At 41.4% G+C, this 23,688-nt stretch overlaps 1 protein-coding gene across 1 annotated transcript in view; it reads left to right on the top strand.

Annotated features, from left to right (window-relative positions):
• The window catches only part of cdh13 (cadherin 13, H-cadherin (heart)), a 374,372-nt gene that overhangs the window by 230,318 nt on the left and 120,366 nt on the right, over positions 1–23,688 (top strand). Inside the window, exon 8 of the mRNA XM_020639134.3 lies at positions 6,754–6,932. Within this exon, the coding sequence (XP_020494790.1) occupies positions 6,754–6,932 (179 nt within the window). The remainder of the gene's footprint in view (positions 1–6,753; positions 6,933–23,688) is intronic.

Here is a 23,688-nt window from a genome sequence, read left to right as displayed (position 1 = left end):
GTTTATTACACAGACATTCTAAAAGTATTTCATATATATGGCCTTCTATGGCCTCCATACTGCCCACATTGTTCCCACATCATTTGTGATAACAGTTCTTCCTGTTTTATAAAAGCAAAGGTTTAAAAGTCATGACAAAAAATATATATATTTGAAAAGTGATTTTGCAGAGTACACCTGACAGCCGTTTTCAAGCATGAAGCACGCATGAAGATTTGATCTGAAATCCAATCTAACAATCATCTTTTTGGAACGACAAGTTCAACAAAAGACACAAAAGTCAGCCGACTGGCCAGCATCCCAGCACTCAAGATCCATGGAGTGCTAACAATAGGCTTACAAACAGTGTGGACAGGTAGCGTACAATCGAGCTTTCAGTCAAACAGACGGGCTGGCTGCTAAAAGCCTTTTCATTGAAACACCTGAACCACTTTTACAACTTTTGCCTCACGTGCTGGTGAGAAAGAGACCGCTTTCAGTCATAACTGAGAATCAACTGTAGAGAATCCAGAAACCTTCTGCCTCTGCTGCCGTCCTCTTGAATAGTAGAAGTAACTACAAAGTGCAATTAAGCTTATTTTGTTGTCCAAGCATCATCATCCAGTTATTTTCTGTTATTAATAGGGAGACAGGTGTGCTTCAGGTGTGGACAAGTAGATAGACTGTCTTCTTTAAGATGACTACTTTTGAATTATGCAGCAGAAATTCCTTGGAGACTGTTCAAATACTTCTCACGTATTTTAAACAGTTTATTCAGCACTGTAAGTAACACACACACACACGCACGCACGCACGCACGCACGCACGCACGCACACACACACACACACACACACACACGCACACACACACCCACACACACACACACACACACACACACACACACACACACACACAGTTATAAAACGTCCAGCATGTTTTCATTTCAAAAACATAAAGCACAAGCACTTTTTGATAAAAGAGCTGCAGAATAGTCCCCATCGCTTCAGGATGTCAGTGGTCCAGTTTGATACGCTGCTAGCTTTACTGGAATCACACATTAAAAAGAAGACCACACACACACACACACACACACACACACACACACACACACACACACACACACACACACACACACACACACACACACACTCACTCACACACAGGGCTGGATGCGAAAAACATGGACATGAGATCATATTTATTTTTTAACATGCTTCAATTTCTCACAAAAATAATGGACACAGTGTTAATCATATTTTAATATCTATGTGTTTTCTTCCTTTCTGTCTCTCGCCATGTGGATGTCCCTCAAACATTTTCACGTACACTTATCTGTGCTGCAGACTCTTCATATTCATATCGTGCTCCTCAGGAATATGTGCTTATGATGGAGTGCCTAACAGTATTGCTATTGGATAAGATGGTTGATCTTTGAACCTTCTTTGATCTCATCCACACCAGAGAATAGAACGGGTCAGCTCTCGCTCTTCTTCACTCACTTCAGTCTGATTAATTTAAATCCCATTCCAGGTCCTGGGATGTGCATTGTACATGCTGAATAATTTAAGATGAAATTCCAATCACTCACTCTCATGCAGATACAGTGTGACGCATAAACTGTGTCTGTGTGTCTGTCTGTGTCTGTCTGTGTGTTACACATACTAGCATCACATTTCGCCTTTCTTCTATCTAGTCTATGTTCTCTTGCCTCAGCTCGGCTTTTTTTCCACACTTTGTCAGATCCCCAGTGGCACTGACAGATCTGCTGGCCCCCTCTGATTTCCCTCGGTTTGTGAAAAAAGATATCGGAGTGAGCTGAAGGCAACAGCACCGTGGCCCACAAGCCTGTTTGATGAAATCAATCCACAACATGTGCATCTTTGCGAGCTTCGCTATGTTCTGTTCATAATGACAAGACGAATCAGTCGGCTGTGATAGTTTTCATGGATCTGCAGAAAGTGAGCTGTGGGTAAAAATGCTCCCTGCCTCCACGCAGCTTTCTCGTTCTTATGGGATGATATTTTTCCCAGTTGAGGTCAGTGATGAAACCTGACAGGGTTACTGGTGGCTGGTGGTTCAAGTCTCAGCAACATGTTGTATGTAAAGAAAGAGGAGAGACAACCTGTGGACACAATTTAAATGTTTTGAGCGATTAATCACATTTTTAATCACGCTTGAAATCCCCTTATTTTACATTTGGAAACAGTTGTTGTTATGCTTTTATTTTGTATCTTTACTGTCTTCAACTGAGGGTACTGTACTTCCTGTTTAGATACAAACTTGCTTTTATTTTGAAGAAAACAGAACTTGTTCTGGATCGAAAAGTAAATGATAACGGATAAAGTAGACGATAAAAAAATTTGTGATGTCACAAAGTCAATGAAACCTTCAGGGGTGCAGCGCTGTCCTTCTTTTCCATCACTGTGCCTACAGGGAGACGCTGCTGTCTGTGCGATGGCTTAGCAAGGTGAGCCCAAAGGGACAAAATAACATGTGATTTAAAAACAAAAAAGTATGCATTCATTTTGAATAATAACGCTCACAGCCCTAACAGAGGACTCAGTGGCCAATTCAGTAAAGAATGGGTTTTGGAAGCTAATAACAACAACAGTTTCATATCTGCTCTGTCTCCAGGTCCAGTTTACAAATAATATTATTCTAATTATATTCAGGCACAAAGAGGCCTATAAAGTTCAGCAACTCCTTGAAGTTTAGTCTTGTTTTGTGTCTGATTAGGGAGATATGCCGTCTGCATCTGGGCTCTCTGATGTGTTGATCTGCGCTCTCATCCTCCTCATGCAGCTCAGTTCTGGCCAGATATAAATGAGCCCCGCGGACATTTTATGAATCATGCCCTGTTTGTTAGTTTTAGTTAGCTTCTTATTGGGATTGTTATAGCCAGGAGAAATGTCTTCCCCAAAATGTCTTAAAGTACCATGAAACCAGAATATTAAATTAATTGGGACTAAAACACTGAATAAAATGAGGCTAAAATAAATAAATAAAAGCTCACTAAAATGAGAGAAATAACAACTGAGTTCCACTGGCTATATTCTGAATAATTATTTTTTTTTTGTATTTGACTAAAGGGCTGTCAGATAGGACGCAGTGGGCACTTTGCTTCGCTGTCGGTGCGTGCTGCACAGAAGTTAAAACATGTTCCACTTGGGCGCTGTTCTCTGTGGCGTCACCTCTGTGCGTCCAAAAGGAGGGCAGCTCAGATCACAACAAAGTGTCTCTCACCCGAGCTGTAGATTAAAGACCTACCGGGACAGCGGAAAGAAACTTCTTGTTTGGAAAGATATTTCCAACAGTTTGGGTGTACCAGGTGTATTTAAAACAGCAGCAGTCATGAAGCAGTCGTTATGGATTCAGCTTAACTCTCCCACATCCTGACGTGTTCTGAGGATTTCATGAACACACACCCTCTTCTTTGCTGCTCGTCTCCACCTCCGCAGCAGAAGTAAAGTTGGGGCTTTTTTTCTCAATAGTGAACACATACATAGCTGTGGCAGAAGCTACCGACTTTTGTTTTGGTCACCTAGCAACATGAACCACTGCTTTTTGCTCGTGTGCGTCCCCCTTCTGCTCTGCGCCCTACTCCACAGCGAGCGCAGTGCACATCTCATCCTATCTAAAAGGCCCTTAAGACTAAAACTACATTAACATCTCCTGTGAGTTAACGGCCTCTTAGATATCCACATCTTTATTGCATCCCTGTTTGTTTTCATCTGGTCCTATCTGGTGTCATTCGGCCGCGTTGGCAGATGGGTCCGAGTGATAGCGAGGTAATAGCAGGCCTGAACATTCACATCCCTCCCGCCATAGACACATCCGATGCTGTTAACATTGATTGAGTCTCGGTTCCTGTCGGGGGACGGAGCTGATAGGGGGAGGCAATGAGTCTTAGCGAGGCCACTCACATGATATCATGATATGATTAAACACAACAGACATCAGTGCTGGAGTTCTACTCGCCCCCTTTGTCCCATTACAGAATGCTCGATGTTTATCATGTACGCTGATTGATGCTGATGTTGCGTCGTACTCCGGTCTGATGGATGCTTATTGGTTACATGATACTCGTTTGTAAGAGGAATTATGGTATCTGATGAAGACAGTGAGGACTGAGAGGGTTAGATTACCTCAGATATCACATAAAACATGTTATAGGGACTTCGATAAGTCAGTGTAATAAGAATATAATTCACTGAGATGATTTTTGCTGCGGGTTGGTGCGTCTGACTGAAGGAACATGTGTGTTTGTGCGCATGCCCAAGTGAGTGCTCTCTAACAGTGTGGCTTTAAGGTGTGAAGTGGAACAGAGCAAAGGTAATGAAGGAGATGGGACTGCGTAATTATTCTGCAAAGGAAGGATTACTGGTTTACTTAACCATTAGTGGTTCACCTTGAAGAGCAAATGCCAAGGGGATAAAAGCCACACCTCTCTGCCCCTCATTACCTCCAACCGGACTGAAGAGGTTTGCTGCTAAGCCATCACTGTTTAATGTAGACTTTGCATATTTCCCACGAAGCTTTTTGTGTCTTATTCAAATACTTTGATTAATGCACTGTGGCAGAGTACTGTCGGGTATTAAGGAGGAGCATGAAAAAGATTTGTTGTTCATGAGCCATGCGTTGCACTTTAACGATTTGATGCTCAGGAGAACAGTTTGTTAAGTATGCAGGTCAAATAACAATCACAAGGGGTTCCTTGCCAGAAAACACATTAAACTTTCATCAGTCTTATCGGTTTAATCATTCTTTTTCGGGAAGAAAGGAATCAGCTTTTTCAAAGTGAGCAGCGACAGGGTTCTCTTAAAAAGCTTTCGTCTGCTCTTGTGTTGTTAAAAACTGAAAGCAGGAGCAGAATCTCAACATCATCCACATCGATTTGTCATGTGACTTGTTTCAATTATAGTGTTGTAGCACAACTTAAATAAACTGATGAGAGTTTAGAGCATAACATGACACAACACATTTAAAATAATCTTTGGATTTCTCCAGAAAAAACATCATCAGCTCTACATACAAGAGTGAGCCCGACCACTCTTAATGGAAACATGCATCAGTGTCACAAACACATCGGTACCTTTACATGCACAGTTGAGCTATGGTTGTAGCACAGTGATCATTTTATTGGACTACTGTACTTGTCCTAGTGTACAAGCTAGTGGAGAATATCATCTATTAAGATCAACGGATTACTTTAAACTGTTTTCTCTGTACTAATCCATACACTCTGACCTTTCTATTGACACCTCCTTTGACCAATCAGGACCTTCCATTCACTGCTACTAGGCTACTTTAACCAATGACAGCCTTAGTGGAAACAATACATTGCCTCCCCTCAGTGGTTGACCTCACTCATGATACAGATGTTTTCAGTTGAGAAAGGATAACATCATCTCTTCAGAGAGTCAGGAGCAAGTGAGGTCAGCTGATTTGTGGTGATGCATTGAGACTTAGAACTTAACAAAACGGAGAGGATGTTTGCAAGCCACTGACAGCGACAACATAAAGCAATGAATAGGATACAGATAACTATTCTACCAGTAACAGAAAAATAGAAATAACAAAACACAGAAGAGACTTTACACAGTCTCTGTGTGTGTGTTTATCTGTGTGTGTGTTTATCTGTGTGTGTGTTTATCTGTGTGTATACCTGGGGACTGAGTGTGTGCCCCGCAGAATCCCTGTAAGTGCATCTCATCATGATGCAGACAGACATTGAGGGTAGAGGGTGTGTCAAAGATGACCTTCTATTTCAGCTCAGCTGCACTGGGCAGCATTTCCATTTGTATTTTCATTACCTGATAAAATGCAACATGCTGTTAGAGCTGATCTGAGGAATCACACACTTATACACGCATTAAGAAATAGTTTGCAATTGCACTTTTCATACACCTGCTGCAATGACTGCTATGATTGAGGAGGCCTGACATAATACGTAAGCTTGTCCCACTTTGATTGGTTGGATATGCAGTTTAAGTTTCATGCTGGGGGGGGTTTCTATACCTTACATCTTGTGTTTTACTAAGAGCAGTAAAAAATCTATACACATATTAACTGTCTGTTTACATGTGGATAACAAAGGCACAATTTACATCTTCTAAAACGTTGCTTGATTTCTGTGAAATATGCTTTTTTTATGCCTTTATTCTAGCAAGATGGATAGAAGGGCGGCTGTGGCTCAGTTGGTAGAGTCATTGCCTCTCAACTAGAAGGCCGAGTGTTCGATCCCCAGTTGGGCAACATGTCCGATGTGACCCGAATTGCGGTGTATGAATGGGATTAGTTACTTCTGATGGTCTCACTACATAGCGACCCAACCATCAATGTGTAAATGTGTAGGTGTGACCTGCTGTGTAGATAGATAGATACTTTATTGATCCTGAGGGAAATTCAAAGCATCCAGTAGCAGGTTACAAGACGTACATGACATGAAACATTTCTTACAAATTAAGCCACAAAACCGACCCCCACCCAAAGAGTTCTTAAGTCTGTCTGTGGAACAGGGTTGTGACAGCTAGGGTAGAAGCGCTTTGAGTAGTCAGAAGACTAGAAAAGCTCAAGTTTACCATTTACCATTTGGGAAATACATGCGAGAAATGAGCCACAGGTCAGACTCGAACCCGGGCTGCCCGATCCTGAGGACTAAGCCTGTGTAAATGGGGCGCGTGCACTAATCCCTGATGTTATTTTTGACACCATATTGCACATGAGAATTATGCTGGAGTCCTGATCAACACTGTTTTTCAATGTCTCCTCAGGAACCATCGTGATGTCGATGACAGCGCTGGATGCAGACGACCCGGCCACAGACAACGCCGCACTACGCTACAGCATCGTCAGGCAGTCACCGGACAAGCCGTCCTCCAGCATGTTCTACATCGATGAAGAAAGAGGCGACATCGTCACACACATCTCCCCTACGTTACTGGACAGAGAGGTCGGTCGACTTAACAAATGTCTGTTTATGTGTGCCTTCTTTTATGTGTGTGCGTCACTCTCTCAATCACATTCTTTTCCAAGAGGAACAGAGTGTGAGATGTTCCTGTGTGTGTGTGTGTGTGTGTGTGTGTGTGTGTGTGTGTGTGTGTGTGTGTGTGTGTGTGTGTGTGTGTGTGTGTGCGCTGCATACCATCCATTTGTGTTTGTGTGTGTCTCAGTGAAAATAAGTGCTGGTGCATTCCAGTAGAAGATGCAGAAGGCAGATGAGTGTCTCTCTATTTCCCCGTCTAACAGGAGCGAGACAGTGGGATGATTGCTTTTTCAGCAGTGTGACGAATGCCAGAACATCGATTGGGTCTGCTAGTGGAAGAGGAATATTAGCTGTTGTCAGACACTTAGCGCACGCTTTAATTGAGGTGATACACACTCATCCGCCGGTTCTGCTGCTGTCCAACAAGCCCGGTTGAAAAACCTCCCATCCGGAACTGCTGGAACCACGACGGCTCACCGCTCTGATGAGCCGCTCACACTGTAAACTGTTTAATGGCCTAATTGATTAACAGTGCGGTGAAATGAGATGCAATCAATGCAGTGAGCAATGTTGAAGCTTGTTTTTTTTTGTCGGGTGTTTCAGATATCGGATGATTCAGAGGCAAATGTTGGTCTTTGTGGTGTCCTTCCTCGGGTAGAAAAGACAAAACGATCCTTAATAGCTCTCCTTCGACCTTTTTAACAGCAAAGAGTTATCACAAATACCAACTGGCTGATGTTAAATACACACAAGTAGAAGGCTCACAGTGAAATTGTCAGCCAGTTTGGTGAGCTAATAACTCTCCAAAAAATCTTAAATGAGGCTAAATCTTCCCAAAACTTTCCTCCTCAGCAGAGGATATACTCTTGAAGTTGACAGTATGTGCTTCCAAAGACTAAATCTCAACAGAATCAAACCGATGGCATGTTTGATTACTCTACTTACAGTGTTGATTTAATGAGCACCAGGTAAACGACCACACTGCTTTTGTCCTGACACAATGTTTTCAGCTAATTTTCACTGGGAGCTTGTCTAGACAGGTCTGATTACACACCTGCTCCTTTCAGATCCCCTCCTGCTTTGCTGCATGACATGAAAGGTTCTCTTATCTGTTTTACATTTTAGGGCTTTAGACTTACAAAGATGCAAAATGCTTTTTTTTATGGGAAACTCAAGCAGCACATCAAAGTCTCTTTACAGAACGATTGAAAGCTCAATAAAGTATTTTTTGGCTCCAGAGGGAGATGCGTAAAGTCTTGTAAATTACCCAAAGGGATGTCTCTTAAGTCAATGTTGGTCGGGCTAAAGCTTAAAGTGTACACACGGGGATGTGGTGTTCAAAAGAGAAACTTATAATGGTGCATTTTTTTAAATACTTGGTTACTTTACTTTGTTTTGAGTATCACTGATTAGTGGGAGTTACACTTTCCTCCCTGACATTAATGTTTTGAGTTCCCCACCCCCCTTGACTTAAATAAGAATGTATTAGTATTACTAATGCTTCAGTGTTACACCGATGATAATCTCTATTTATAGATTCTACATTCAAATGTAGGTGGGTCTAGATTTTCAGCATGAGAAGTTTTCTAGTCTCTGTAGTTCGTTTGTAGTCCGAGCTGTATTGACCAATCCCAGGCTTGGGTTTAGGCAGCAAATAGAAACCATAGGCAAACAAGAGCAGGCATGATGCAGTCTGTGTGAATAACATCCTGACTCCCACTGCTATGTATTCTGACAATCTCTTGATATCTTTAAACAGGTGCCTGCATAGAAGTGCAGCTAACAGTCCATTATGATCAGGTCATATCAAACATTTCCACTAAAAGGACAAATCTGCTGGAGGCCGTGTGGCAAAAGCCAATCAGCGCTTAGAGTCCCCAGGTCAGTCTACCTTAAACGCATCTGAAATGATCAATATGACGTTTAATGCTAAACACTGGACACACTGAGAAAGTGTCAAGCGCTCCTGCAGGCATGTACTGCTGTCAGACGATGATAGACTAAGATTTCCCCCAAGGCTGCACCTGTGTTTAAAATCACATGCAATGGAGACGTGTCCCACTCCAGGAAATCTCTGCCCTTTCAAGTCTGTCAAAGCTGGGAAGTGAAAGTCAATATTGTGACTTTTGCCTACTATAGATTTTGATACTATATTACCAAGCCAAACAGCTATGACTAATCGCTGTCTGTGAAACTAGGCCTGTGTTGCATTAATGTTATAGGAGATGGGGACACCTAGAAAGCTGTTAAAAGCCCAGAGCACCATGCACGCTTGTCTTTATGTTGTATCTTCAAGTATAGATCCTCCTCATTCCCAAAGCGTTACCATTTATTAGTGTGCTGGATTTGATAAAAATGTTCCTCAGGGCTTTAAGAAAGAGTCCAGCCGCACTGCAGCGTTTCTGTAAAACGGGAAAAAAAAGTGTGAATATTTCTAAAACACAGTAAGTCAGCAGATGGAAGTGCAGAAGGCATAAGTTTTGAACGGTCCTTTAAACCCAGCCACTTCAGCACATTCTCATAAATATGGCTCCACCATGACACCCATCTATTCCATCTGCCATGGAGGCTGTAGTTGTAGAAGACAGCATGTTCAGCATATGTGCACGTGTGAGAAATAAGGATTTACATGCTGAAAGCATGAGATAGCCTGGCGTTTTGGCGTCCAGGATCCTTCCACATAATTCAGGTAGAACTCTAAGTGTGTTTGGACGGACACCTCACCTACCCCAGGGAAGCAGAAAGCAATCCGGAGAAAATTGGACAATCAATTTTGTGACATTGAAATCAGTTAGATTTTCCCTCAAGTGACTTTTCTGAGGCGTAAAATCCTGTCTTGATATGCACATTTATTCCAGCGCTCTGTGTTTTTCTCCTCACTTTACTGGAGACACGTCTCCGCTCACTGTCTTATATTATTCAGACACACCATGTTGTTGGATCAATGGCAGGCTGTAATTTTTGACAGTGTCTATTTGAGGGGGGGTGGGGCCATTTTCATACGTCTCAAAAGACGGAGCAGTGCTCATGTTTTTCACTTGATACAAGTCAAAATCTCTCTTAATCATCTGAGCACTGGAATAAATCCGCTTTTTAAAAATGACAATCTTGAAGTGTTTTTTTTAGACAGCTGAACACGTCTGAGCTGTGTAGCCTCCACACGTTGGTGCGTCACACTGTGGAGTTGAAATTATTCAGCCACTTTGCACATGTGGCAGAATATAAAATTAGATCAGAACCGTCACCACACTGTAATAAAAAAACACAGAGCTATTTATTCTAACTTTCTAGCTTGTATTTGATTAGGTCTACCAAAGAATAAATCTGACTAGTAATGAGAAATTAACGGGTTGAAATATGGACCTAAATGAAAAAGACTGTTGCCACATATTTGCTGGCATTGAGCAGCTTGACAGAGTCGGTGTGTCTATGGAAATTCCTTTTCAAGATGATTGAGTGTTGAAGTTGTCATGATTTTGTGATATTCTGATACTTTAGCTTCACCATGTTTTAAAATGATCTTTGGTATTTAAACCATCAATAGTATAAAAAAGTACTGAGGTTTTTTTAAGAAACTTCAACTTTCATATCACAGAAGCATAGAAGAGGAATGAATCCATCAAAAACTGAAAACAAACTCCTGCACACTTTCTAAATCACACTAATACATTGGCAACATATTTGTGAAGGTAAGAAAGTGGGCAGGAGTTTGTCTGCACATTTGTGGGTATTTTAAAACAAGAAATGACTCACTTATTGGCTGCCTAGGACTTCTGTATTTTGTTGCCTTGGCATAGACACAGGTATCAATACTGTTTGAGTCCTATCAAAGTTGGTATCCTGACAGCCATGGTGTGTGTTTCTGTGACACACACAGACACAAATGCTGAAAAAGACATAATAATACACTCCTAATGAGAAAAATGGGTGAGAGCGAAGGTTATTGGCTGAAACTTAATGCAGAGCATATTTGTAGTTACTGCACACTGGTAGAGTTATCACATTTCATCGACAAGCACATACACACACACACACACACACACACACACATACACACACACACACACCATCCGTGATCTATTTAAGTCTATGGAGTGTCCGTGTGCCGGCAGCTGTAACCAGAGAGGACAGACTGCTAATGGCAGCGTGACTTTCTGACTCTCTAATGCGCTCTGGCCAATCTGGGAACTGTCACCGCTAAGGATAGCCAATCGATGCAGCCGGGCGACCCCTCCATCACCTCCCATGTTCTACAAAGGTGAATTACATGGAGGTAGAATGGCTGTCTCTCAATGTGCATGTGTTTGTGGATGGTGGAAGTGTGATGTTTATATTCAGGGGAATACAAACTGCGCGTTGCTTTTATTCTGAGTTTTGTTTTTTACCTCCTCCATCTTTGGAGATGTTTTGTTAGTGCTTGTTAGGACACATTTCTTTTCTTGTCAAGCAGAGAGCACATCTTAACGACCAATGCAGCACAACAACACGTTTGTGTTTGTACCTGAAGGTGACTTTCAGATAGAAAAGCGGTGCTTAACAATCACCGATGTGAAAAAAAATCAGCACCTGAGAATAACATGGTGACAAAAGCACTCTCCTTCAATCTGAGTCGGTTGAAAAAGATTCAGCCTGACGCGCTCCGTGCATTAAAAATAATCCCTGTTGACAGGATTGCTTATTCTGTTTGTTGAGGTACACTCGGCTCCTGTCAGCTGATGATCTTAGTCTGTTTGTTGTGTAAATGAAGGACTTTTTTTCTTCCCGTCGCCTGCACTGTAAATGTATTTACTTTACATTATCTGCTCCCTTAAGCTTAACAGGAATAATCCAGAGTGACAGGCAGACAGACCAATGTACACAATCATCCCTCATCAGTGGAGTCGGGAATATTTAGTGAATGTAAATTGTGACCTGGTGTTTGTTTTGGTGCCACCTTGGCAGTTGCTTCCTGCTGTGTTCTGATGATGAGGAAAGCGTTTCCAGCCTAATGGCTTATTTGGCTTGGTGGTCATAGTGGCTATATGCCCGAGTGCGGTGAGAAATGACAGCTGAAGCTCCGCTAGGTTTCACTCTTCAGGAAAACTGCATCCATTTTCTGCTCGTTCATTTCCTCGTGTATTGCTCTGTTTCCCCCTCCTGCTCCCTGTTCATTACATTGTTTTCCTGCTTATTTTCATTTTGTGTTATTTCCTCTCTTTGTCTCTTTGCCTTCACTGTCTGTCAGCCCCCCCCCCCCTCTCTGTCAACACTTCACTGTGGACATCCAATTACTCGCAGGTCATAGCATAGTGATTCCATTCAGAGCAGCGCCATTCAGAGCGGGCCTCAAACAGCCATTCAAATTACATCCTCGGCTGCCTTTTTCGGCGTCGCCACTCCGCAAAATGTTGTTTTCAAACATTTCCGGGGCCACCGCATAATCTGATCCCCCAGACATAATTGAATGTCAGTCCTCACATAAAGATGCTTTCCTCTCTTCAATTAGCGTCTCGTTTCCTCGTGTCACAGCGACGAAACAAAGCAGACAGAGAAATATTTACTCCTCGCAGGTAGAGGCAGGGGAGACTTATTATATTATGTCATTTATATGCAAATAATACAGCACGGGGGAACATTGATAAGATTTCATTACAGCCCATCTGATGTGCACTTCAGTTTATAAACTCCCTTTTCATCCTCCTGTTGTGATCTGGAGATTAGAAAGTGTGATTTAGTGAGGTTGGTGGAGGGAGAAGCCATCGAGTGTGGACCGAGGTATGAGGCCTTCAGGGGGGGGATGAAGAGGAAAGAGATGTAGAAACTCAGACCCGTGTGTCTGTGTGATTAGGTGTAGGATTGCCTGTGAGGTGGCCGACAACAAGGATTGATGATCAGAGAGAGAGATTGAAGTGCCCGTTCGATATCTGCTAAGAGATGGAGCCTCCAGACAACAGCTTAATGGAGACGTTGGACTTTGGACGGCTCACAGATGCCGAGGCAGGCGCAGGACGGGAGTGAAGAGTCTTGAGCAACATCATATTGCTTTTATTCATAGCACTTTGTATTCACCGCCAAGACAGATGTTTTTCAAGCATATCTGTAGCCATGCACTTCAGAGTTGTGTGAAAGTAATTCAAAGATACAGGAGTGTATATCTGCAGGAACTGAGTGAAAGAAGAGTTACAGTATATAAATGAACTTCAGCAAGTAGTGTGAAAAATATTCATAGATATTTTTTCCCTTCAAAAAAACACTAGATACAGAATGTTCTCTATTTTCCTTTCACCTCCTGTGTGAAGTGGTAATGACTCCAAGGTTTATCCCTTCAGTGTGTAAAGAGGAGAGGCAGTCGGCTGGTGTTTACATGCTCAATTGATTGTGTTGCTGTTGATTAACACAATAGTCTTTTGAGTTTGTTTTGTGTCTCAGTTTTAATGAATCAACTGTGCTTGTGTCAGCCTGCGTAAATGAACACGTGTCTGCAGTATCTAACATGTTTTAGTGGCTGTTTAAAGTACTTCAGATGTGAAGAAGTAATCCAGAAAGAAATTATAAAAACAGCTTATGAGGAATTCAAAGTTATTTTGAAGACATGGTACATTTTAGAAAAGTAGAAGATCCATGCTCAGTTTTTGATCATGATTCACAGCTTGCAGAGTTTTAATTTTTAATTTATTTTACAGGGAAAGTGCAAATTAATCCATATTTCACAGTCAGCCAAAAGTTTAGTTTCTATCTGCAGTCCCTGGTCAGATTTTAGAATAGGCTCCCTAAAGTGACTGAATACAGTATAAAGATCCCGACCAGTAAACGTAGACTTGAGAAGCACCAATCCACTTTCTTATTTAAAAGTTGTGCCTTCACCCCTGCCAAAATAAAAACCGAATCAATTAATCCTTAAACTTTTTTATATAAATGTTACTCCAATTTCTGGGCAAACCCCACCCCCACTCCAAATGAAATGTCTGCATCTCACCATGACATGTTGCATACCCAGTGGTGTAGTGCAGGGTATACATAGGTATACTTTTTGTACTTTATATACTTGTGTATTTTATTGAATGTTTATGTAACCAGGAGATCCTCTCTCAGATTAAGAATATCCTTTACAACCCTCCTGACTAAACCACATTTGAACAAAGTTACAGACATAAGACACATACAAAATTATAAACACAGGTCGACATATGATCACAGAGCAGCAAGTCATTAGTCAATGCATCTACAACCTGATGCATCCTCCTCCAACACCTTTAGTCTACTTTATAATGATTGGAGGAGACCAGCTCCCCCAGACCCAAACCCTCCTGCAGCAGATTCCAAACCTGAAAGTCCTCTTATCTGTTCCCAAAGTTGCACACTTTGTTACTTGTTGTTGTCTTCATTGGTTGGTTGGGTCAGATTATTAGGGTAGGCCAATCAGAAGTGGAGAGGGTGGGCATACTTTGCCAGTGTCTTCCTCCAGGATATGAAGAGAGGGGAACAGAGCTGGTGGCACCACACCCTCATAATGTTAAAATGTTCCATACAGAGAAACAGTGATATACTGATTAGAGAATAGACCTTTTAGGGTTACCTTGTTTCTATATAACCGTCAACAAAAGGTTGAGGTGCATCCTTCTCATGAACACAAGTTTTACTGGCCTTGTTTTTTATTTCCTGTTCAGACTCCTGAGGCAGTTACAACAATAAAATCTGCTGCAGTGAAGCAGAAAGTCAAGTTTATTATTCAGTAGAAAAATAAACACTTCCCTCTTGGCAGATGTTTTATATTTTGTTGAACTAAAGCTCATTAGCTTTGAAAAAAATAAGCCTCATCAGCTGTGATTTGCAATTTATTTATTTTTTTAGTCACTTGACTTGAGTTTGAAAAACTTAAAAAGTAATTAAATTTACACATGCTGTTTTAAGTACAAGAAGATGAAGTAATTACAATCAGATTAAACTTCCTCAGACAGACTGTAAATGACTGAACGCCGGGAAGAAGCCCAGAAAAAGAAAGTGAAACACTTGAGTACATTACCAAGAGATCCCATTATAAGGAGTGTTACTGCAGTGTCTCCTTATGTGATGGCCAGGAGCCAGAGCGCTGGCAGCTGTAATCAATACAGTGCAGTTGGTGTGAACCCAACCACCTCACGATCCCTTGTTCTTCCCCGAAATGAACAAGGTGGACGCCGTTCGCAGGCATTGATGAAAGACGGCACCCCTCTTTACCCCCCTCCATCTCAATCCTTCCTCTCCTCCTCTCCCCCGTCTCCCCTTCCTCCCTCTTCTATCATGCCTCTGTCCAGTTGCATTAGTGAGGAAATGAGATTCCCCCTAATTAATTAGATCTCTGAGTGCTAAAGATGAAGATTACATCCCAATGAAGGTTAGAGGTGTCAATCACAGGGTTTTTTTGGGGGGGCTGAGCATTCCTCAAGATAAATTGAGCCCCATGGGCATTGTGGGTAAAAGTGTTCTCTCACTTGCTTTAATTGAGTCTCACCAACATTAGTCAATGAAAGCCTGAGACCAGAGAAAACAACAAGGTAGAGAATTAGATTCAACAAAAGAGCAGATGAGAGATGCTCTGTTGGAGGAGACGGGTGAGGGGAAATAGAAATGAGAAGGTGAAAAATGTGATCAGTAGGTGTGACAGATTTCATTTCAAGAAGTTAGCCCACTCATCGGGAAAAAAAAAACTTTATTAAACAATCTGGAAGACATTTTCCAAATAAAACTATGATTATTAATTTTAAAAATACTTGATACAAAATTTAAAATGTGCCAATGTGATCAGCATTTTACAAAGAAATTCAAGAAAATTTCCAATCAATTAAATGTCTGTTAAGTTAAAAATGGAGTCACCTATGGCCAAAGAGTATTGGTGATTAACCCATGATTCATAGATGAAAGCTCGATCATTGGCTGTGTTCTTTGCTAGTAAAAACTAGGCGTCTAGTCGATGTACCTTGGCAAAAGATCTAACATAGCATCCATCAGCCAGCTGCTGTTTGAGGAGAAGGATTTTTTCTATGGTTTCTGCTAACCTGTGACTAAATGGTTCCTGTGGTCAACCAAATAAAGTGAAGATCAATACTGAACATGAAGCTTGAGAAGGAAGAAGTGCAAATCCAAAGTACAAATTTGACGATGAGATGAGAAGATTCAATAAAACACACGCACTGCTCTTTCCTGCTCTTGCCAAAGGTCTTGCTAAAGAGAGCAGAACAAACATGTTTAAAATGACTTCTTTAAATGTTTAATATGGAGCTTTTAAACTGTATGTGTTGCACCAGACACTGAAACTAAAACAAAACTCCCTCAGAGGGCCACCTCCCCCCTCCTCCACAACCAATCCCTTAGTGTTCAGACCGAGTGCAGCCGTACGTGGGACTCAGAGTTGATGCAGTTCTTAATTCTTTGAAGTTTTCTAGACCAAAAGTATTTTCTTTGGTATGGAAAGTCTTTAAGTTCTCTTTCAGCAGTACTCTGGCAGTGCTCACAATTTGAGAGTCAGACGTTCACTTAAAAGAAAAAAAACACGAGACATGTTTGAGCCTCTGACTGACACATAGCGCTTCCTTAAGCTTGTATGTTGCAAATACGGTAAATACGGTTTGGTTTGGTCGACTGTTTTTGGTAAAACATTTTGGGCTCACTTAGTTTATATGACTAATGTTTCTGAACATTCAAACTGCCCATATTTATCTTCTATCGATTCTTTTGAAGACACACTTCCCTGTGAGGAAAACGCCTTAATGGTGTATTTTTTCTTTATTTTTTTTTGCAAGTCTAAAGAAAGCTAAGTCATCTCTTTGCTCATGGTTTGCACGAGGCAGTAACCTGCATGGGATCTCAGAGTGCTGTAATGACTCTTCCTGCATCCATTATTTATGTCCATGTGGCACAGAGAGGCAGACACTGCAGAAACACAATCTGTTCAAGGTTTTAAACTTGACGTGCTGACAGATGATGGAAAAGTTTCCTCTGTCTACCAAACTGCCTCTCATCAAGCTGTGGTTAACGAATTAGGCCTCTGAGGATGAAATAAAATGTTAAGGTGCTTTAAAGTGCCAATAAAGAGGCTCCTGACAAACAATGCTAGTCACCCACTCATCACCTTGAAAAGTATCGAGCCTGTGCTAAAAGGTTGCAGCCTTCTTTGTCTTTGTGGGAACTTTCTCAAGTCTGAGAACATGGACTGCATGAATTCATCAGGGTGATTTGTGGCTTAGTCTTTCAACTGGATGATCAGGGGTTCGATCCCCAGCTCCTGCTGTCACATGTTGAAGTGTAAAAAAGTGTTTTGAATATTCAGAGGACTAAAACAGTGCTTTAAAAATTAAAGTCCATTTACCATTTACTTCTGCTTAGACCTTTGGACTTTATACAGTAAACGAGATATTTTCAACTAATGATGTTCTTTTTTCTTCAACTGGATCACCCCAGGGATGTGTTCTTTCTCCTCTTTTATTTGTGTTGTACACTAATGAGTGTCAAAGCAAACATGAGACCCTGCACATCATTAAGTTTGCCGATGACTCAGTGATCGTTCCGCTCCTCGGCACTGATGACCCGGATCACGGCCCAGTCTCGAGTGAATTTTCAGACTAGTGCAGGTCTTCCTTCCTGGATATTAATGTTTCAAAGACAAAATAAATGACAGTGGATTTCAGGAATAATCGTTCTGTCATTTCTACTGTTTTTAGAAATAACCCTACATGGCTGTATGTTTGTGTTTTACTGTCAACTGCAAACCAACTTGCCCTCTCACAGAGATAATAAAGACAACTTTGAACCTTGAACCTTAATCCACTAATTTTTAAATCTATGGATCACAAATTTAAATTCAGACTAACCGCAAGTTTTAAGTTAGAAATCACTCAGAAAACAGGCAAAGTTGAGCACAATTTAATTAACACAGCTAAACTCAGGATTCCGAGCATCTGATGGTGAAATTGGTTTGTTGATAGTGGATAATGTTAGAGTGCTAACACCACTAGTGTTCTGTCCTCCTTGCAGGTTAGGTTGCCTGTGCTGGCTAGGCATTGCTCATGGTGGGTGGTTACATGCCAGGGGCCTGCCATGTTTAGGGGCAGGCGGATGCATTACAGTTTTCACAACATTTGACCAGCATTAGGGGCCTGAATTGATTAATATGTTAATAGTCAGTTTAAAAGACTAATCTAGTGTCCACAAGCAAGGGTGATGAGTGATCGTTTAGTCGACTAATCACCCTCATTTATTTATAGGGTTTATAGGGTCTTCAAATAGGTTGGTAGCATAATGGGTTTGAGATCCTGTGCTCAACCAAGGAGTAAACTTGAACATTTTGCAGCCAGTACTCCAAGTGTTTTCACCTGGGATCTGACTGAACCTTGATTTTTACACGTTTTCATGTCTACAAATCTTTGAGGTTATACAAACTGTTATGTTTAATTTAAAGGTAAGGTCATTTTAATTAGTTATAGTATAAGATGCTATCCATTTGCCGTTTGGATGCAATTACTTTCCAAAAGCGTGTTGACTGATTCTCTCGATTGCTTCTTTAAAGCATTGAAGCCTTAATTGCCAAAAATAAAAACGGCATCAGTAGCAAAAGATGCAGAATATCAGGATAGCTCAAATATTGCCTCGTTCAAATTACTATTCACACAGAAGAAGAAAAAAACACGAGACCTTTTTAAAATTCAGAAGTAATCTTCGAGAGCGTAGAGTTCTGACTTTTCCTGTGTCCTAAGGATGTACTGAAAGGGCAGCAGAGAGAGAAGGAGGGAGGAAAGGACAGGAGGGTGAGACCTGTGAACGGAGAGATGGAGAGTGACAAGCAGAGGAAGGCATACAGGTTGAGGGCGGAATAATTAGGGGAGACAACTGCCCAATGCTTGGAGGGAAACGTCTATACTAAGTGGAAGTGAGGGCTCTGGTAATGTCAGGGAGGTCCTGGTGATGCTACACTGTCATTAGGCTTAGAGAGAGCTTCAACACTCTTACCTCCCTCTTGACGTCTCCTTCTTTTCCTTCCCACTTCTGACTCTCTCTCTTTCTGTCTGCTCTCTCCTCCCTGTCTCATTCTTCACAAGCCTTCCCTCTACTGTCTGCCTTCAGACCTTCTCTTTTATCCCTTATTTTTGCCATCCTCATTGACCTGAGGATAAAGAGTATTTGTCAACAGCTCTTGTTCTCCAGTGAACCTCCCCCCCCCCCCTTACAATAGCCCTTCAGGCGAGAATTAATTTCACCCTGTCTCAATGAGAAAGTGCATTGATTGGAAAAGTTTGTTGTTGTGCGCTCAGTATTTTTTTTATTGTTCCCCTTTCGATGCCACTTTCTCTTTGGTGATGAAGTTCAGCTTGGTTCAGTGCGTCGGCCAAAGCTGACACAATTCTATCGGGGATGATCTCTCTTTGGGTGACCATCTTTAACAGCCTCACGGTATAGATACCCCCAGACATAGATCAGCTCTTTGCAGCTGGGATTTGCGGTGATGGTCTTATCCTGCTGTAAAAGAGAAAATGAGAAGAGGAAGTTGGCATTGACAGAAATTGCAGCATACGTGCGAGGGTCATACACTAACTCCCTTAGTGGAGTCTAGCTTCTGGATTCTGTAAATTGGCTTTTATTTGTAAGCCCACCGCCCACCGACTGTCAGATAGGGAGTTAAACATTTTGTCTTGCCACTTTCCGTTTAATCTCGTTTAATCTATTTGTAGCCAGTCTGAGTCAGTGTTGGAAGGAATGCACTCAAACAGCATGATCATCCTACTTCTTTCTGTGGCTCTCTCCCCAGTTTCAAGCGCACTATTCTGCCCGGACATGCATATATGGAAATTATTGGCTTTTTATCATTCTTTTGTCTTATCTTAGATGCTGCTTGCAATCCCACAGGCAGCTGGAGATGACTTGGGAATAAGCCCACAATGACAGACAAAAGATCAATCGTGGTGATGAATTAAATGCAGTTTTATTTTTTTTGAGGTTTGTTGTCAAACTCTGAGGTTTGGCTGTTTGACCGGCACCACTGTCCAACGCAATTAGTTGAGAGCCATTAATCATGGGCCCCTTTACCATTGTAATTTTTTTTAGTTTAGCATCACACAAATCCCCGATATCATCCTGCAGCAGTCTTCTGTTTTACCAGTGACTCTGTCTTTGTCATCTGTGCCGTGGAATGTCATATTCTCTCATAGTTTTTGCTCACAATCATTTATAAGATCCCAACACCGTTGATGTTTGGACAGCAGCAGAGTTGGTTGGAACCTGTAAATAAACTTGGACAGACTTGGACTTGGACTGGTTAAAAAAATAAGTGTTGAGCCAAATTAACTGACAGTAAAAGCATCGGAGAATCAAGACTGCTGTCGCCTAACCTTTTACCCATGTTGCCCAGCCTGACACTTGCCTCCATTTCTTTTAAACTTTCCAGCGTCCTTCACGGTTATTTTTGTTTTTGTTTTAGAACACTTGAGACTCAGTTTGAGGAGTTATCAGTCTGTCAAGCTGTTACCTCTGCATTGCTTTCTGCACAAATTACTTAAAAAGTAAAAGAGCAGTTTAAGGCAGCATTCAATGTTTGGAATATGCACTTGATACTTTCCAAGAGTTGTACAACAAAATCTATACATCTATCTTTGGAGTTAATATTAAACCACTACCAGCAGCCCGTTAGCTTAACTTAACATAAAGACTGAGAAGTCTAAAAACAAAAGGTTGCCTAGCTCTGTCCCAAAATAACAAAACCACCTACAGGCATCTTTAAAGCTCAATAATGAACGTGTTATAGCTCATTAGTTTACTGCAAAAAGGTGTAAAAACAACATTTGTTTGTTTTTTATGGGAGCTGTAGCCTCCTGGAGTCTCAGCTGGTTTCTCAGAAAAAAGCCTTCCAGCAGAAAGAGCTCAAATCACCATCAAATCTTTCATCAAAAGTGAAACAGAGTTTCTGTTTTCACACTGAAGCTGCTAGTTTTCACAGATTAAACAAACAACATACAAATAGCTAATTACTAGGGTTTAGAGGTGCTGGTAGGCAGGTTTTGTTCACTTTGCATTGAGCCAGGCTAACCATGGCATTCAGAACACTCTGAATGTAACAACATTTTCAAAGGGCAAGTGAGGCCAGAGGCACAAAGTAGAGAGACTTCCCCACCTCTCTGAAAGCATGAGATACAGTATCCCTCGGCTCGGCTTGCCTGTGGAGCTACACAGCAGCAGCAGCAGCACTGTAAGACAGTCAGCGCAGAAACTTCCTCTGAAGTTTGTTCAGTGGAATGGAGTCAATATTTGACTCTTTTCTTTCAAAGAACTAACCTAGGGATGGAGGTCTGTATGTGGACCAACCGTCAGGGAGGCTTTGAGGTCTGCCACTGACCCGTTTGTATGAATATGTCCCTGATAAGTCCTGTGGCCTCTGGGCCATGAAGATAAGGGCAGAACCCTGACAGAGAAAAAAAATGTATGGTGGAGACACACACACACACACACACACACACACACACACACACACACACACACACACACACACACACACACACACACACACACACATCCTTTAACCAGTGCTATAAACCTTTGTAGCCATCGTTCTTATACAGACTCTGCAGGAGAGATGTGATTTTTTATTTATTCTCTGCACATTGCATTTACATTTCAAGACAACGGTAATATTATCGATAACATGTAATCACATTCAGTCAGAATATTTGTGGTAGTATTAAGAATTGTGGATGCTACATGTACAATGTAGAAGCAGCACTAGTTTAACTGCATCCCTCTGTAATGAGGGGGCGGCTGCAATCCAAGTCCTACTTGGGCGGCATGCCCAGGTAAAGTCTCTTTTAGGGAAACACTGCACTGTAGCAGCTGCATGCACTGTGCTCACCATGGAGTCATCTGTGGAGTGAGAAGGTTGCAGAAGGTTACTCATGATGGGAAGGGATCACATTTAGCTTGTATTATTAATGTGGCAGAATAACAGAAGAAAGTTAGAGTGCGAGTTGAGTCTCAAGTCCTTGAGGAGAAAGTCTAAAGTCACATTTGTGTACCACTTAAGTGTGACTCGAGTTCAAGTCTAAAAACATGAGTCCCCATCGCTTGACTACAAAACTGCTTGGGATTGGTGAGTGGCACCATACCATACGTGGAGTGTAGCAACCAAAGTGCTTAAGTTAGAATTTCACATTTCATGCTGATCCCAAAAACTGATGCCATCAATGCTTTTCCTGCAGGGGAGTACAGTGACACAAACTGATTGAACGTGACAGAAAGATGGCAGAGGATGAATAGATCCCAGAGGAGTAGACGCGACCAAACTTTGACAGGACATGAGCGAAAGTGAAATGACAGAGAAAAGCAATTTGTTCAGGTGATAACTTTGAAACTCGAAGAAGAAGTTTCTCTTAAAGTCTAAAACATTAAACATACGCTGATGTTACAACATTTATATAGGAAGGAAGGAGGAAATATATAATATATATATAGGAGGAAATAAGAACTGATGTTGATGGTCATACTTTACACCCATCATAGTCTTCAGGTCCGTGACAATGATCCGTCAGGGTTTTAAAACTTAGTTTGCCCGCTGTGCATTTCCTGCCTGTTCAACCAAAGTGGGAGGAGATGCTCGAGGTGTTCAGTGATCAAACAGTGCTGTTTAATTTTAGTGTCAAGGATTATGGAGACTTGAAAACATCTATTCTATTCTTACACACTCTTTGTAGACAGTGCGTTGCCCAATTTGCTTTTGATTTAAATCCCTCATAGAGAAAAAATAAACTTAAACCTGTTCTCTTTTGAACCATGTTCTACACATTGTTAGCTGGTACTGAACAGTCTGCATTGATGTTCTCTGTGGAGGATTAAATCATGTTTTAGGAAGTATAGGCTGGTAATGTCAAGCACAGAAAAGCACAACATTGACTGAAAATTGAGAGTTAAATAAGGAAACAGGTCATTTTACCTTTCTGGCAGTGACTAAATAATGCACATAGTTAAGCTGCTAGGTTTCTTAATCAATACTTCTAACTGGAAAATGTCCATTGCCAGAGAGCTTTTATTTTATAACTACATAAAACAATTTAATAAAAACAGATGATTGCAGAGATTAGTTGCAGAAGAGGAATGGAGAAATCTACAGAAAGTGGATTTGTGTAAATCTGGGTACCCAGACTACACATTGTAAAGTTCCTAATTACTAACAAATACAATCAATTGGAGTCATTGCACCAAATATTGTCATTGATCCTCTTACAAGTGTGACCATGCCAAACAATTTGGCCACTGTCAGAGAAACTTAATGGTCAAATTAAGCCAGCAGCAGGAAGGGGTAATGGCTGCGATTACTCCAATTAAAACACAGGCTGCCTCGCTGTGTGCAGGGAGAGTTTCTTGTCTTTTCATTTTCTTCAAACTGAGTGGTCTTGTTTGAATCTAGATGTCACCAAGCATAAGTTAAGGAGATAGATATGTTGTTTCTCCAGAAGTTTTGAAGGCTAAAATATGACAGATGATTACTGATTTAGCGTAAACAAGTCTGTGTTCAAAGGATTTATATATCTTAAGATTCAGCTATCTTTACTTTACTGAAGCTCAAATCATCTTAGACAGCATATATGTTTCCAGATGTAGCTGTGTCACTGGTTCATCTTCAGGAGCATGGTTATATCTGTACACAGTAGTGTAGTAGTACTCGAAATTGGTCTTGGTCTCAGCCGGTCCCGAGACCACTTTTTGTCTCGTCTTGGAATCGAAAGCATTT

Source organism: Labrus bergylta, chromosome 7, assembly GCF_963930695.1.
Source record: "Labrus bergylta chromosome 7, fLabBer1.1, whole genome shotgun sequence".
In the NCBI taxonomy this organism is placed as follows: Eukaryota; Metazoa; Chordata; class Actinopteri; order Labriformes; family Labridae; genus Labrus; species Labrus bergylta.
The sequence above is the reverse complement of the archived record's forward strand: the minus strand, read 5'-3'. Positions and strand labels throughout refer to the sequence as shown.